The 15,148-nt window shown below is 39.0% G+C and overlaps 1 protein-coding gene across 3 annotated transcripts in view; it reads left to right on the plus strand.

The window, feature by feature from the left end:
- Positions 1-15,148, plus strand: part of LOC124789698 (tyrosine-protein phosphatase non-receptor type 4) — a 185,574-nt gene that overhangs the window by 51,454 nt on the left and 118,972 nt on the right. For all 3 annotated transcript variants that reach the window (XM_047257145.1, XM_047257144.1, XM_047257146.1), the window contains 3 exons: positions 56-244; positions 4,712-4,840; positions 5,848-5,893. In XM_047257145.1, coding sequence (XP_047113101.1) covers positions 95-244; positions 4,712-4,840; positions 5,848-5,893 — 325 coding nt within the window. In that variant the 5' untranslated portion in view covers positions 56-94. The remainder of the gene's footprint in view (positions 1-55; positions 245-4,711; positions 4,841-5,847; positions 5,894-15,148) is intronic.

Raw genomic sequence — 15,148 nt, forward strand, 5'->3', positions numbered from 1 at the left:
CTAACTCCATATAAGAGTGATAGAAATCCTGAACATTTCTTATTTTCTGTTCCAGGATGCTGAACAACTTTGGGAGGCTGGCTGATTTGGTACAATGATTGAAAGTGTTTCACGGCGTGCATTTAGTGGATCAAGTGGCACATACAATGTGCGAGCTTCGGAGCTGGCTCGTGATAGGCGCCTCAAGACCCTTAGTGCTACAGTGGTATTTCTGGATGATACTCAACATTGTTTCCAAATTGAGGTATTTATTTTTGGTGTTGTTCTTGTAAATAGAGTTGTTTAGCCAATTACTTGTCAATTTTCAGTCTTTGCACCGCTGTACTGGTCTAGTACATAAAAGATTATACAGGGTGTTTCAAAAAGGTACGGCCAAACTTTCAGGAAACATTCCTCACACACAAATACAGAAAAGATGTTATATGGGCATGTGTCCAGAAACGCTTAATTTCCATGTTAGAGCTCATTTTAGTTTCGTCAGTATGTACTGTACTTCCTCGATTCACCGCCTGTTGGCCCAATTGAAGGAAGGTAATGTTGACTTCGGTGCTTGTGTTGACATGCGACTCATTGCTCCACAGTACTAGCACCAAGCACATCAGTACGTAGCATCAACAGGTTAGTGTGAATCACGAATGTGGTTTTTCAGTCAGTGCAATGTTTACAAATGCGGAGTTGGCAGATGCCCATTTGATGTATGGATTAACACGGGGCAATAGCTGTGGCGCGGTACGTTTGTATCGAGACAGATTTCCAGAACGAAGGTGTCCCGACAGGAAGACGTTCAAAGCAATTGATTGGGCAGGGAACATTCCAGCCTATGACTCGGGACTGGGGAAGACCTAGAACGACGAGGACACGTGCATCGGACGAGGCAATTCTTCGTGCAGTTGACGATAACCCTAATGTCAGTGTCAGAGAAGTTGCTGCTGTACAAGGTAACGTTGACCCCGTCACTGTATGGAGAGTGCTACGGGAGAACCAATTGTTTCCGTACCATGTACAGCATGTGCAGGCACTATCAGCAGCTGATTGGCATCCATGGGTATACTACAATGTGTCAATCCTCATTTCAGTGCAAATGTTCTTTTTACAGATGAGGCTTCATTCCAACGTGATCAAATTGTAAATTTTCACAACCAACATGTGTGGGCTGACGAGAATCCGCACGCAATTGTGCAATCACGTCATCAACACAGATTTTCTGTGAACGTTTGGGCAGGCATTGTTGGTGATGTCTTGATTGGTCCCCATGTTCTTCCACCTATGCTCAATGGAGCACGTTATCATGATTTCATACGGGATACTCTACCTGTGCTGCTAGAACATGTGCCTTTACAAATACGACACAACATGTGGTACATACACGATGGAGCTCCTGCACATTTCAGTCGAAGTGTTCGTACGCTTCTCAACAACAGATTCGGTGACCGATGGATTGGTAGAGGCGGACCAATTCCATGGCCTCCATGCTCTCCTGACCTCAACCCTCGTGACTTTCATTTATGAGGGCATTTGAAAGCTCTTGTCTACGCAACCCCGGTACCAAATGTAGAGACTCTTCGTGCTCGTATTGTGGACGGCTGTGATACAATATGCCATTCTCCAGGGCTGCATCAGCACATCAGGGATTCCATGCAACGGAGGGTGGATGCATGTATCCTTGCTAACGGAGGACATTTTGAACATTTCCTGTAACAAAGTGTTTGAAGTCAAGCTGGTACGTTCTGTTGCTGTGTGTTTCCATTCCATGATTAATGTGATTTGAAGAGAAGTAATAAGATGAGCTCTAACATGGAAAGTAAGCGTTTCTGGACACATGTTCACATAACATATTTTCTTTCTTTGTGTGTGAGGAATGTTTCCTGAAAGTTTGGCTGTACCTTTTTGTAACACCCTGTATACTATCCTAAAAGTGTGAATGAAATATGACACTCATCATTGGTGTGAGTATTAGAGGACACTGGTGTGATTATGCAGTGCAACATAGGTGGGCTTTTTTTAAACATAAAATTGACATGGATCGTAGTTAACTTGAGAGAAACTGTTGGTATTTTTCATGATAGAACTATTTTTTAACTTCCATGGCTGACATCAATGTTGTTAGGAGGTAGCCAGTTAAATTTCACATCTAGTTATGAGGGCTAAAGCTTTATTTTCCCAACTGTCGCAGAAACTACCATCAGACACTTCATTGATCATTCTGCATGTAACAAATAGCATTCTGCAAATCTTTAAGAAGCATCATCCGAGTGAACACATCAATTGCTAACTGTCTGTCTTATAGTGACTATATTTTCGCAAGATGAGTCTCTTTTTTTTCCCCGTGTGAATAGTGACATGTATTTCCTTAACTGACAATCTGCTCAATGTAGCAGGACCTACCAATACTTGCTTCCTCTGTATAGTGTCATTACGGCATTTATGCCACACTTCAGCCTGTGTTTTATCATATTTGATTTGTTTGGTTCCTGTGTATCTTCCGTTTGTTATTCCTCCTATGTGGTAGTGATACATATTGATAACATACCACACGTGCTTCACACATTGATGTCTGTTATGCTCAATGTGTTGGGTAAGGGTTACAAACTGCCACCGCAGGAATAAGAGATGCCCATTAAGAGATCAATCTCTAATGATACTGTTTTATATGATTTTCGAGTAATAGAAACACAGATGGTCACCAATACACAAAGGACACTTATTGTATTTTACGTACTATGATGCTGTAGACTGTAGGACATACCATAATTTTTAAGCAGTTATATTAAAAAAATTTTTTTTCACTATTTTTATTATTAGACTGCAAAGTCAGACTAAAAGAAAATATCTTAGTTTATAAAAACAAAAATCCATGAGAGTTGTCCTCTTCTAGTTTTGGCCGTTTTGCCTCCAGTCCCCGATTTCTTCATTTAGTCTTCCTTGGTTTTCAGTTCTTCTTTACTAGTCAGCCAATTGTGGATGTTTTTTTTCTGTTGGTGGAGGGCCAAAATGCAACTCACCTGCTCTGCAGCCTAAAGTTATGATGATCCTCGTGTACGACTGTGATGGTGTTATCCAAACGCATTACGTTCCTCTGCGGCAGACTGTCAGTGCACAGTATTACTGTTCATTTTTGGAGCATCACCTGTGACCAGCTTTGCGAAAGAAACGGCGACACTTTCTGCGCAACCCGCCCATCAGTTTGCGCGACAATGTACGGGTGCATACAGTGCAAGCTGTGGCTGCTCTGTTCGGTCTGTGGGACTGGGAAGTACTGTACCATCCACCTTACTCCCTGGACTTCAGTCCTTGTGACTTTGATTTGATCCCGAAGGTGTAGGAACCACCCCATGGCATTTGCTTCAGAACTGTTCCAGAGATTTGACAGGCAGTAGACCACTCCATTCGCACCATCAACAGAACAGGCTCTGTTAACGGTATACTACGCCTTCCACATCGCTGGCAATGGGTTCTACATAACGCTGGTGGGTACTTTGAAGGACAGTAACAGGTGCAAACATGTTACGCTTTTGTATCGTCGGTTGTGAATAAATAGTTGCCACTATTTAAGTTCCAACCTTCGTACAAATGCGATTCCTCACCCCACCCCCACCCCCCCACCCCCCCCCCACTCCCCAATACTTTTTGAGAATTGTGTCTCACTAATTTGGGAAATTAATATGTAAAAGGATTAGGAGCACCAGCCACAAGAATGTGAGGAGATTAGTCACCAATATTTACTTATTTACTTTTAGAAACAAAAGTGCATTTGGACCATAGGTATTAAAATAAAATTTACAGATTATAATTTGCCTATTATCAGTTTCAAAATTCTCAGAGTGTTTAAAATTGTGGTTGGCCTGTGACAAAAGGAACTGGCAGGCGGACTTCGGTGAGAGAGCTGTCTTGCAGTTTTCCAGGCCATTAGTGGTGTGGCAGATGAAACACTGAGATGACTGCAGCATGTCCTTGAAGCAGCTTGAGGTCGATGGCAAGGTATGTCTGGCAGCAGCAGGAGTCTGTTGCGGTTCTGGGTTTGATAGAACTTCGGGAGGGAGTTTCACAGGATGTGGTAAATGTAAAAGGTCAGCAAGGCTTGATCTGAATACTACGAGGAGTTCCTATGGAAGAAGCGGTCACTGGTGGTGGGATGGTTATTGATGAATATTGATACTTGAAGGGGGGAGCAGACTACCAGTAAATTAGAAAACTTTTGAGAGGTGGTTACTGGAGTGCTCTTTCAGTTGCCTGAGGAAAATGGTTTCAAATCAATTCATATTTGATGCTGTATTGTTTTAAACATTCTTGTAAAGATATTTTCTTCTTTTCTTTCCTATTCTTCTCAGTAATCAAATGTTGAAGTTTTATGCAATGTGAATAGAAAGTGTAGCTGTTGTGTAACAAATATTTCGAAGTAAAGGCATAAATAGCTATTCTCAACAAGTGATAAAAATCTGTTGCATATTCTCTCCATATGATGACTGAACCCAAACCTTAACATAGTTCTATGTGCAACCGCTGCCCTCTCCATTAGGAGTAACATATATCATGGAATGTGGTGTGCGTATCACCCTGTATCGTCACTCTTACAAAATATTCTTTTGTTAATTTTTCTTTAAAAAATTCCTGATTGGTATTTCTGTTTATGTAATAAATTTCAGGAACATTTTGAGTATGTATATTTTCACAATAGAGAATTTATTTTTACTGTTTTTTAATTTCATTTCAGAAGCGATCGAAAGGTCATGTTCTCCTTGATCTGGTTTTTCAACATCTAGAGCTTATTGAGAAGGATTATTTTGGTCTCCAGTATTCTGAAAATGGAGCAGCACCAACACCCAGCAACTCTGATCTTGTGGTAAGGACATTCACAAAAATAACTCTTAAAGAAAATAAGAAAGTTTACTAGAAGGGAAAACATATTATGAATTTGTAATCTCTCATAATTCATTTTAGTATATCTAAGTGACCGTTACAATATTAGTGTTTAATGCTAAAAAAAGTTGAGACAAAGGAAGATGATACACCAAAATGAATTTGATGAATTTGTTTCTTTTGGCCTATTCCAAGTGTCACTTACCGTGACATTGACCTTGCATAACTTATTGTCATTATATCTAAACTAAAGACTGGTTTTATGCAACTCTCCATGCTAATTATACTGCGTAAGTCTCATAAGTTATGGATAACTGCAGCACTCTACATGCATTTGAACTTGCTTGCTGTAATTAGGCCTTAGTCTCTTTACTTACAACCTCTCCCCAACTTTCACTCCATTACCAAATTAACTATTCTTCAGTGTCGCAGTATGTGTGCTTTCAACCAATCCATTCTTTTAGTCAAGTTGTGCCATAAATTTATTTTCACTCTGGTTCATTTCAGTTCTTCTTCACTAATTCCTTTATCTACCCATATAATCTTCAGTCGTGTTCTGTTCACCATACTGTCCACATCACTTATCATTCCATAAAAATTTCTGTCTATACTAAATCCATTAACAAAAAAATTACCTCCACTTTGACAGCTGTGACACACACACACACACACACACACACACACACACACACGTTTATATATTTTCGTAGCCACATTTGTGGAAAGGAAGAAGAAAATGTGAGTGTTGAGAACAAGTACTTCAGATCTGTGATTTGTTTGTATAACACCTAGCTGTGCACCTCCTGTGGATGGGCATGAAACCAGTAAAGAATAATAAAATAAGTTGTTATATAAATAGTGACTGATCGCTGCAATTATGAATTAGTAAAATGCCACTTTGTAATACTCAAAGCTGTTTTATATGTTTTTAGACAGTAAATTACACAAAGCAAAAATAAAAAGGCACTAATAGAAAAATTTCCTTTATAGCGTTGGCTTGATCCTTCAAAGCCAGTGAAGAAGCAAATAAGAAACAGTGAGTATTAAAATTTATGTACTGTTGTTAAAAAGTATCAAAGGCTAGAAAGCAGTTGAACTCACGTGTGGTGTAGAAGGAGGCCGCCTTATGTACCAGAGTTTGAAATGTGGAACATGGACAGCTAGGGAAGGCCTGAGAGATGTTGTAGTCAGGAGTAGAACTCATGTGCTTTCAGACTATAGAAGTAGTACTTTTGAGAGGAAAAGTGAGCTAGAATATTAAAAAAAAAATAATGGAAGTAAGTTTGCTATGTATCATGGAATGTTATTAGCATTTTGGCTCTTAATAATTTGTTTTTGCATGTGACTATTAACCTGAAGCTTTTTGTCTCCAGTTGGAGATGTATTTCCCAGCCGACGATAATATATACTTCTTTTTTTTTTCTGCTCTGTGCTCCTTGAAGAAGCTGCCAAAATTTTATTGTTGGCTACTTCGGTTGTTCTTGTTCCAGTTTTTCTGTTCCACACATTGTATTATATTGCCATTATTTTTGGTTATCAATTATTCATCCATATTCATTGATTTATTCAGTTATTGCACAAACAGAAAGGCAGGGAAGGCATCACTTGAATTGAAACTGTGTCTAAGTAAATATATGCATACAGATTCAATATTTGCTGTATCACATAATTATGACCTCGAAGACAGAATCTTGTGTAAATCAAAAAGTAAAAATACGAGTATTTGTTTCTCAAAAACCTGCAACTGATGCAAAAATGTTACTATTTTAGATTCAAATAATATTGGACCAGGCCTTCACACACACCTTGGGCTTCATTTCAGTGGTCTTAGAAAGAATCATTTGTACATTCATTACACTGAGGTGACAAGTTGGGGGATAGTGATGTGCACATATACAAAGGGCGATAGTATTACATATACCAACTGTAAAAGGGCAGTGTATTGGTGGAGCTTTCATTTGTACTCAGGTGATTCATGTGAAAAGGTTTCTGACAGTGTTGTGGTCACACAACGGGACTTAAGTCTTCGAACGCAGACTGGTAGTTGGAGCTAGATGCATTGGATATTCAATTTCAGAAATCATTTGGGAATTCAATACTCCAATATCAACAGTGTCAAGAGTGTGCTGATGGTTTCACTTACCTGGAGACCATTTGCAACCATTCATGGACTTAAGCTCCCAAACAACAATGAAACTTTCATGGATGCCAATATGCCATGTCAGAAAATTCTGGACAGTTAAAGTGACTTGATTTGGCCACCCAGATTGCCCAAAATGAATCCCACCAAACATTTATGGGGCATAATTAAGAGGGCAGTTTGTGCACAAAATCCTGCACTGGTAACACCTTCGCTGTTACGGATGGCTGTATAGGCAACATGGCTCAGTATTTCTACAACTACCAACGACTTGTTGAGTCCGTGCCACATCGAGTTGATGCATTACACCAGGCAAAAGGAAGTCCAACAGGATATTAAGAGATATTTTTTCTACAAGTAATACAGGTAAGTACAGGAAAATCCAGAGTATTAATAATCAGAACTGCCTGTGACTCTATCCATTGAAAACTATTAAGCAAGAGTTACCATCCACATTAATGTGCCCACAAAGCATTGCTGGTAGCAAAGTGGTTACACTGTTATTAAATGTGTAACAACTCCTGAACCTAAATGCGCTAAAGAGTCAACTGACTCTTCTCTCTGTATTTTCTATCAAAATGTACAATCTATAAAAAGTAAATTCTGGAAATCCAGTAGCACTGCTTAAGTGAACTTAAGAATGTATATGTTTGTGCAGTATGGAACATTGACTTAAAGCTGGTTAGCTTACAGTAACTCATATTACAAATTATAATATTGGCTCATACTATAGCAGAACTTTCAGCACAATTGGTGGCTGCTTGATGTTTGGTAGGGAAGCTACCCAGTTTGGTTAAAATACACACACACACACACACACACACACACACACACACACACACACACACACACACACACACACAAATAAAAAAACTAATTGCCTACATAAATGTTGGGAAACGCTTTGAGCATTATGTTCCAGAGATTAGGCAACAAAACCTAATCTTTCTACAGGGCACCAGGTCGTAATTTGTCAGCATTTCAGGATAAATTGGAGCAAGTTGTGAACTTCTACATAACCTACTGCAACACAATTATATTGTGTGGGGATGTTAATGTAAACTTTATAGCTGAGTTAAGTGACTCCGTTGACTGAAATAATCTACTGAGTACATTCTCTATATGGAACATGATCAATTTTCATATGATTGTAACACCTACATCCTGCAGCTTAATTGAAGCCATATTTATTAATCCTGTGTCTACACAAGAGCTCACTTTGTGACACTTGTCCAGTGGGCTTTCTGACTGTGAAGACGTCATCCTTAAAAACACATATACAGGATAAACAAACCCCATTGCCGCAGAACACGTACATTAGATGTATCAACAGCTTAATGTTAATTAGGTGCCTTATAGTAAAACACCTAGGGAATGGAATCTGGTGAATTGTTTGTGAGGCTGATACTTGGAGGAAAGCAAAAATAATTGTTGGGAATCTGCCACTATTTTAACATAGCCTTCCTTTCACAAGACACACAGAACAACCTGTGAGAAACGGTGGCTACAAAGGATGGACTGCCAACAGAATAATCACTTCCTGTGTAAGACACAGAGTGGAACTAACAGTAATCCAAATTTCCAAAGATACTTTAAGAACTATAAAAATAAGGTCCCTCAACAATGTCATATCAGAAGCAAAGCAATCTCAAACTATGGGTTTATTGTTAACTCAAATGATGTGTAAAGCCCTTGTCAGAGTTACTGTAGAAATCGATCAGACAGGCTCACCAGAATACTTTCAGCTAAATGAAACAAGAATTTCATATGCAAAACGGTTGAATGAACTGTTTAACTTGCTGTTGTCAAAGATAGCTTATGATCTCTCATCAGGAATCATTGTATCAGTAGAATCATACAGAACTTTTCCCAACATAAGACAGGTCGTTTTTCCTGATCCCAGTAACTGAACAATAGGTATTAAAATCATAAGAGCCCACATCATTATTTTTCTCATCTGGAGTTGACAGTATTTAAATTTTTTAAAATGAATATTTCTGTGGAGATTGTTTGCCTACATGTAATGTGATTAACAGCTTAATAAGCAGAGGATGTTTCCGTGAAGTTCTAATGGCTTGAATCCCATTATTAAAAAGGCAAACAGTCATAATGTCAGTATTCATCCTCATGTTTCCACATGCCCAGCTGTATCTAATCAAGAAAGTAATATTCAATTTAATAACAGCATTTCTCGATAAAATTGCGTCAGTGACATAACACCAGTTCAGCTTTTGGAAAAAATTGGGTCTGTTAATAGAATGGATTTTTCGCTCTGCAGTGGAGTGTGTATCGATGTGAAACTTCCTGGCACATTGAAACTACGTGCTGACAGAGAATCGAACTTGGGACCTTAGTCAATCATGGGGGAAAGTGCTCTTGCAAGCTGAGCTACCTAAGCACGAATCAGTCATTTTTCCACAATATCCTTTCTTCCAGGAGTGCTAGTCCTGCAGGTTTTGCAGGAGAGCTGTGAAGTTTGGAAGGTAAGAGGAAAAGTACTAGGAAAATGACTAATGAAATTCTGCAGTAAATTTCAGATGGTAATAGTGAATACACTTCTTAAAAACCATTAGAAGTGATATACATGTATAAGACTGGGAGACAAGAAGATTCCAGCCAGATTACGTCAAGGTGAGACAGATTCTGAAATCGGATACTAAATTGTAAGGTGTATCCAGCAGCAGATGTAGACTTGGACAACAATTTAATAATGATGAAGATTAGACTGAAGTTGAAGGAAATCGTCTGGAAGAATCAGTATTGGAAGAATTTGGATGCCAAAGTAAAGTTGGATACCAAAATACTGAAGAATGATAAAGATGCTTTTCAAGTTCTCTAAGACTGTAGACAATTCAATAATGAGTGCTACAATTGGTTTTTCAGTTGAAGAGAGATGGGTATTTCAAAAAATGACAATTGCCGAAGTTGGATAGTTTAACATAGTTACAAGATAGGTAACTATGAAGGAAGCTTTATCAGTGAAATGAGGAGTTACAAAAAAGTTCAGGAAAAGACAGGGATACAGCAATAAAAGTCACTTACAATCAAAGTAAAAAGGAAGTGTACAATGTCCCTTCGGGGATCTTGCTCCTACTCCTCATGTCACATTCCTTTCAGTTCCAACAATTATGATGCAGTAGTAACTTCCGCCAGGGCATTGGCAATGTATGGCCATTACCTTTGAGTGTGACCTGCTATCATTTGGACCGGGAGGGGGGGGGGGGGGGTCACTCTTTAGCCCAACAACTTAACATAAAAATATTTTTATCAATACCTTACACAAGCAGCAAGACACATTAGCGAATAATTTAATAAAAGAGGAACTGAAGTTGAATCTGTTAGTTGAAATCCCGAAGGATAACAATGGTGCTCAAAATAGACTGATTTCAACTTTGATGTAAATCCATTTTATTTTTCAGAAATGCACGTTGTATGTGAATGGTGGCCACATAAAAACAACTCAATGGATAACTAGTTGTTAGTATGTGTCAGCAGTGCAAAATTTGGAAGTATTTTGTGCAACCATAGCTTTTACAACCAACAGAATGCAATAAATAATTAAGTACATCGGTGCAATGAACTCCAGAAAACCTAAACTCACTCTCAACATTTGTTAGCATAAGCTTTATCATCCTCGGTGAATCTAAATCTCATAGTCATCAAAGCTGTTCCAACTAAATCAATTAGTCCATCACAATGCAAATCCATTAGACCACTAGCCCTTTCAAATTCACAATTGCAATGAAGTACAATAGCAACTAAAGTCATTCATCTGTGATCTTGTCACTAACTAAACTGTCTGTAGATTCAAATCAGAGTCTTGAGATTTACAAACTATTGCACATGCCCAAGATTATGCTAAGTTTCACTTCACGCCCAAAACTTTACCAACTCCAGATGAAACAAAGACAGAAATACCTCCCCAGAAACTGTGGATCCAAGACAACAGACAAAAAACCATGAACTCTGCCCTGCACACTTCTTTAGAGGTTGTCACATGACCATTCCTGAGTTCAGTGTAGATACTTTTGTCCTGACCACTATTCATAATTTTCATTATCATTTCATGTAAATACTAGTGATAAAACATATAGAAGGTCTCTGCGGTCAGTTTGCGATCTCTTAATAAAGTTACTTGTGCTTTACTTCAGCAGCTTTAAATAAATCGTGAAGATATAAATTGGCACCCAGCACTCAAGTCAAAACATTGACTTGACCTATTTTATAAATCCCAAATATAATTACACTACTGACCATTAAAATTGCCACACCAAGAGGAAATGCAGATGATAAACAGGTACTCATTGGACAAATATACTAGAACTGACATGTGATTACATTTTCACGCAATTTGGGTGCATAGATCCTGAGACATCAGTACCCAGAACAACCATCTCTGGCCGTAATAACAGCCTTGATACGCCTGGGCATTGAGTCAAACAGAGCTTGGATGGCGTGTACAGGTACAGCTGCCCATGCAGCTTCAACACGATATCACAGTTCATCAAGAGTAGTGACTGGCATATTATGACGAGCCAGTTGCTCGGCCACCGTTGACCAGATGTTTTCAATTGGTGAGAGATCTGGAGAATGTGCTGGCCAGGGCAGCAGTCGAACATTTTCTGTATCCAGAATAGCCCGTACAGGACCTGCAACATGCAGTCGTGCATTATCCTTCTGAAATGTAGGGTTTTGCAGGGATCGAATGAAGGGTAGAGCCACGGGTCGTAGAGCCACGGGTCGTAACACATCTGAAATGTAATGTCCACTGTTCAAAGTGCCGTCAATGCGAACAAGAGGTGAGTGAGACGTGTAACCAATGGCACCCCATACCATCACGCTAGGTGATACACCAGTATGGCGATGACGAATACACGCTTCCAATGTGCGTTCACCGCGTTGTCGCCAAACACGGATGCGACCATCATGATGCTGTAAACAGAACCTGGATTCATCCGAAAAAATGACGTTTTGCCATTCGTACACCCAGGTTAATCGTTGAGTACACCATCACAGGCACTCCTGTCTATGATGCAGTGTCAAGGGTAACCGCAGCCATGGTCTCAGAGCTGATAGTCCATGCTGCTGCAAACGTCGTCGAACTGTTCGTGCAGATGGTTGTTGTCTTGCAAACGTCTACATCTGTTGACTCGGGAATCGAGACGTGGCTGCAGGAGCTGTTACAGCCATGCGGATAATATGCCTGTCATCTCGACTGCTAGTGATACGAGGCCATTGGGATCCAGCACGGCGTTCCGTATTACCCTCCTGAACCTACCGATTCCATATTCTACTAACAGTCATTGGATCTCAACCAATGCGAGCAACAATGTCGCACTACGATAAACCGCAATCGCGGTAGGTTAGAATCCGACCTTTATCAAAGTCTGAAAGGTGATGGTATGCATTGCTCCTCCTTACACGAGGCATCGCAACAACGTTTTACCAGGCAACGCCGGTCAACTACTGTTTGTGTATGAGAAATCGGTTGGAAACTTTCCTCATGTCAGCAAGTTGTATGTGTTGCCACTGGCACCAACCTTGTGTGAATGCTCTGAAAAGCTAATCATTTGCATATCACAGCATCTTCTTCCTGTCAATTAAATTTCGCGTCTGTAGCACGTCATCTTCGTGGTGTAGCAATTTTAATTGCCAGTAGTGTAAATATACATCGAAAGTTATCAGATCATTAAAGAAGGGAACCCATGCTGATAAGATCATTTGTTTCTCTGTGAAGTATTCCATAGTTATGGTACTTTTAACATAAATAAACTAAATTGTTTATAACATTTTTGCATGTTTGTTTACTTAGAAAAAGTGATCTATTCATTATATTGCTGTGATTATACCTCTTTCATCAGTGTGTCATAAGTGACTTTTGTGATGGGTTCAGTTGTTAAGAGTTGGTATAAACAATAACAGTAATAATAACAATAATTTTTAACTATTAAAGCTTCAAATATGGATTTATGTTTAGAGAGCTTGTCCCATTACTTTGATTCCAAACATGTCATTGGTTTCTTTCTACTGTGTTTATTAGGTATTTTACATATTTTTATTAAAATTACAGTAGTGATGACATTCAAAGTCATAGGCCCCTCCATCTTAGGTTATCCTGCAACCATGCCACTGGAACACACCTCTCTTTCCGCCTGAGAAAACCTGGTTGCCTGCTGGGCCTCATGGCTTCCTAGCTGCCTTTACCTGTACTCAGCTCACCTGTCACAGTCTGTTTGTCAGCTAGTCACCCCAACATACATCCACGCCAGCTCTCAGCTGACCTGTCAGATTTAGTCTGTCTCGTGGCAATCAAACCAGCTGCTTGTAATGTTAAAAGTGCAAGGAAACTAAGGTGAAATGGCTACAGGCAAAATGTGAAGAAATTGAAAAAGAAAGTCTGAAGAGCAGATTCAGCGTATAGGAAAGTCATAACAGTCTCCAGTGAAATTAAAAGCAAGGTGTGAGTGTTAACAGCATAGGAGAAATACTGCTGTTAAATGCAGAGGAGAGAGTAGAAAGGTGGAAAATCTGTGAGAGGGCCAGAAACTTCTTGTTTATGTGATATAAAAAGAAATAAGTCAATTTCAAAGACATAGGGGTTAACTGTTAACATTCAGTTTGACAGAGATTTGGAGGATTGGTGATCAAATAAATGGTAGCTGCAGATGATATCCCTTCAGAATTTGTAATATCATTGGGGAAATGGCAACCACATAACTATTCATGTTGGTGTGTGGAATCATGACTCTATAGATGTACCATCAGACTTTGGAAAAATATCATCTACACATCTACAGTTACCAGTGCCAGCTCATAAATCCATGTTACTGATGAGAAAAATGTACAAAGAATGGAAAACAAAATTAAGGATTTGTTAGATGATGATCAGTTTGGCTATAGGAAAGTGTAACAAACACTTGATAAAGGAAGCAAGACTTAAGAAAAATAAAGACATTGTCTTAGGATTTGTCGACCTAGTAAAATCATTTGACAATGTAAAATGATGCATGATGTCTGAAAGTTTAAGAAAAATGGGTGTGAGCTACAGAGAAAGACAGATAATGTGCAATACACACAGGAACCAAGATGGAACAATATGAGTGTAAGAGCAAGACCAAAGTGCTTGGTTTAAAAAGGGTGTATGATAAGGATGTATTCTTTCACCTCTACTCTTCAATCTACACATAGAAGAAGCAATGATGTAAATAAACAAAGGTTCAAGAGTGGGATAAAAATTCAGGGTGAAAGGATACCAATGACAAGATTTGCTGATGACATCAGTATCTTTCAGTGAAAGTGAGGACGAATTATGGGGCGTAATGAATGGTATGAACAATTCCTGAGCACAGAATGTAGATTGAGAGTAAACTGAAGAAAGACAAAAGTAATGAGAAGTAGGAGAAATGAGAATAACGAGAAGTTTAATATCAAAATTGATGATCATGAAGTAGATGAAGTGAAGGAATTCGGCTATGTTGGAAGCAAACTAACCCATGACAGACAAAGCAAGACGGACATAAAAGACAGACTAGCACAGGCAAAGGAGGTGTTCCTGGCTGAAAGGAGTGTATTCTCATCAAACATCGGACATTGTGAGGAATCGGTTCTTGAGAATGTGTATGTGGAGCACAACATTGTATCGAAATGAATCATGGACTTTGAGAAAAAAGGGAAAGAAGGGAATCGGACTGTTTGATGTGTACTGTAAAATTAAGAAAGGATTTTGAAAATTAGTAGAATGTTGAAATTAGGTTGACTGGTAAGGAATGAATAGATCCAAAACATAATCACAAAAAAAATATGTGGAAAAAATTGACATCAAGAAGGGACAGGATGATAGGACATGTGTTAAGACTGCAGGAAATAACTTCCATAGTACTATAGGGAACTATAGAAAGTAAAAACTCTGGGAGAAGACGGATTGCAATGTATTCAACAAATAATTGAGGACATTGGGTTTTAAGTGCTAATCTGTGATGAAGGGGTGGGAAGTTGTGGTGGGCCACATCAAACCAGTCAGTAAACTGATGCTCAAAAAACTAACAGCAATAAAATCTTCTCGGTTTACAAGCTGGTCATTTTGAATAAACACTAGAGCTTACGACAGCTGTCCCCATCTTCATCATCATATTCATCATCATCATAATAATC

The sequence above is a fragment of the Schistocerca piceifrons genome, chromosome 3, assembly GCF_021461385.2.
Source record: "Schistocerca piceifrons isolate TAMUIC-IGC-003096 chromosome 3, iqSchPice1.1, whole genome shotgun sequence".
NCBI classification, from domain to species: Eukaryota; Metazoa; Arthropoda; class Insecta; order Orthoptera; family Acrididae; genus Schistocerca; species Schistocerca piceifrons.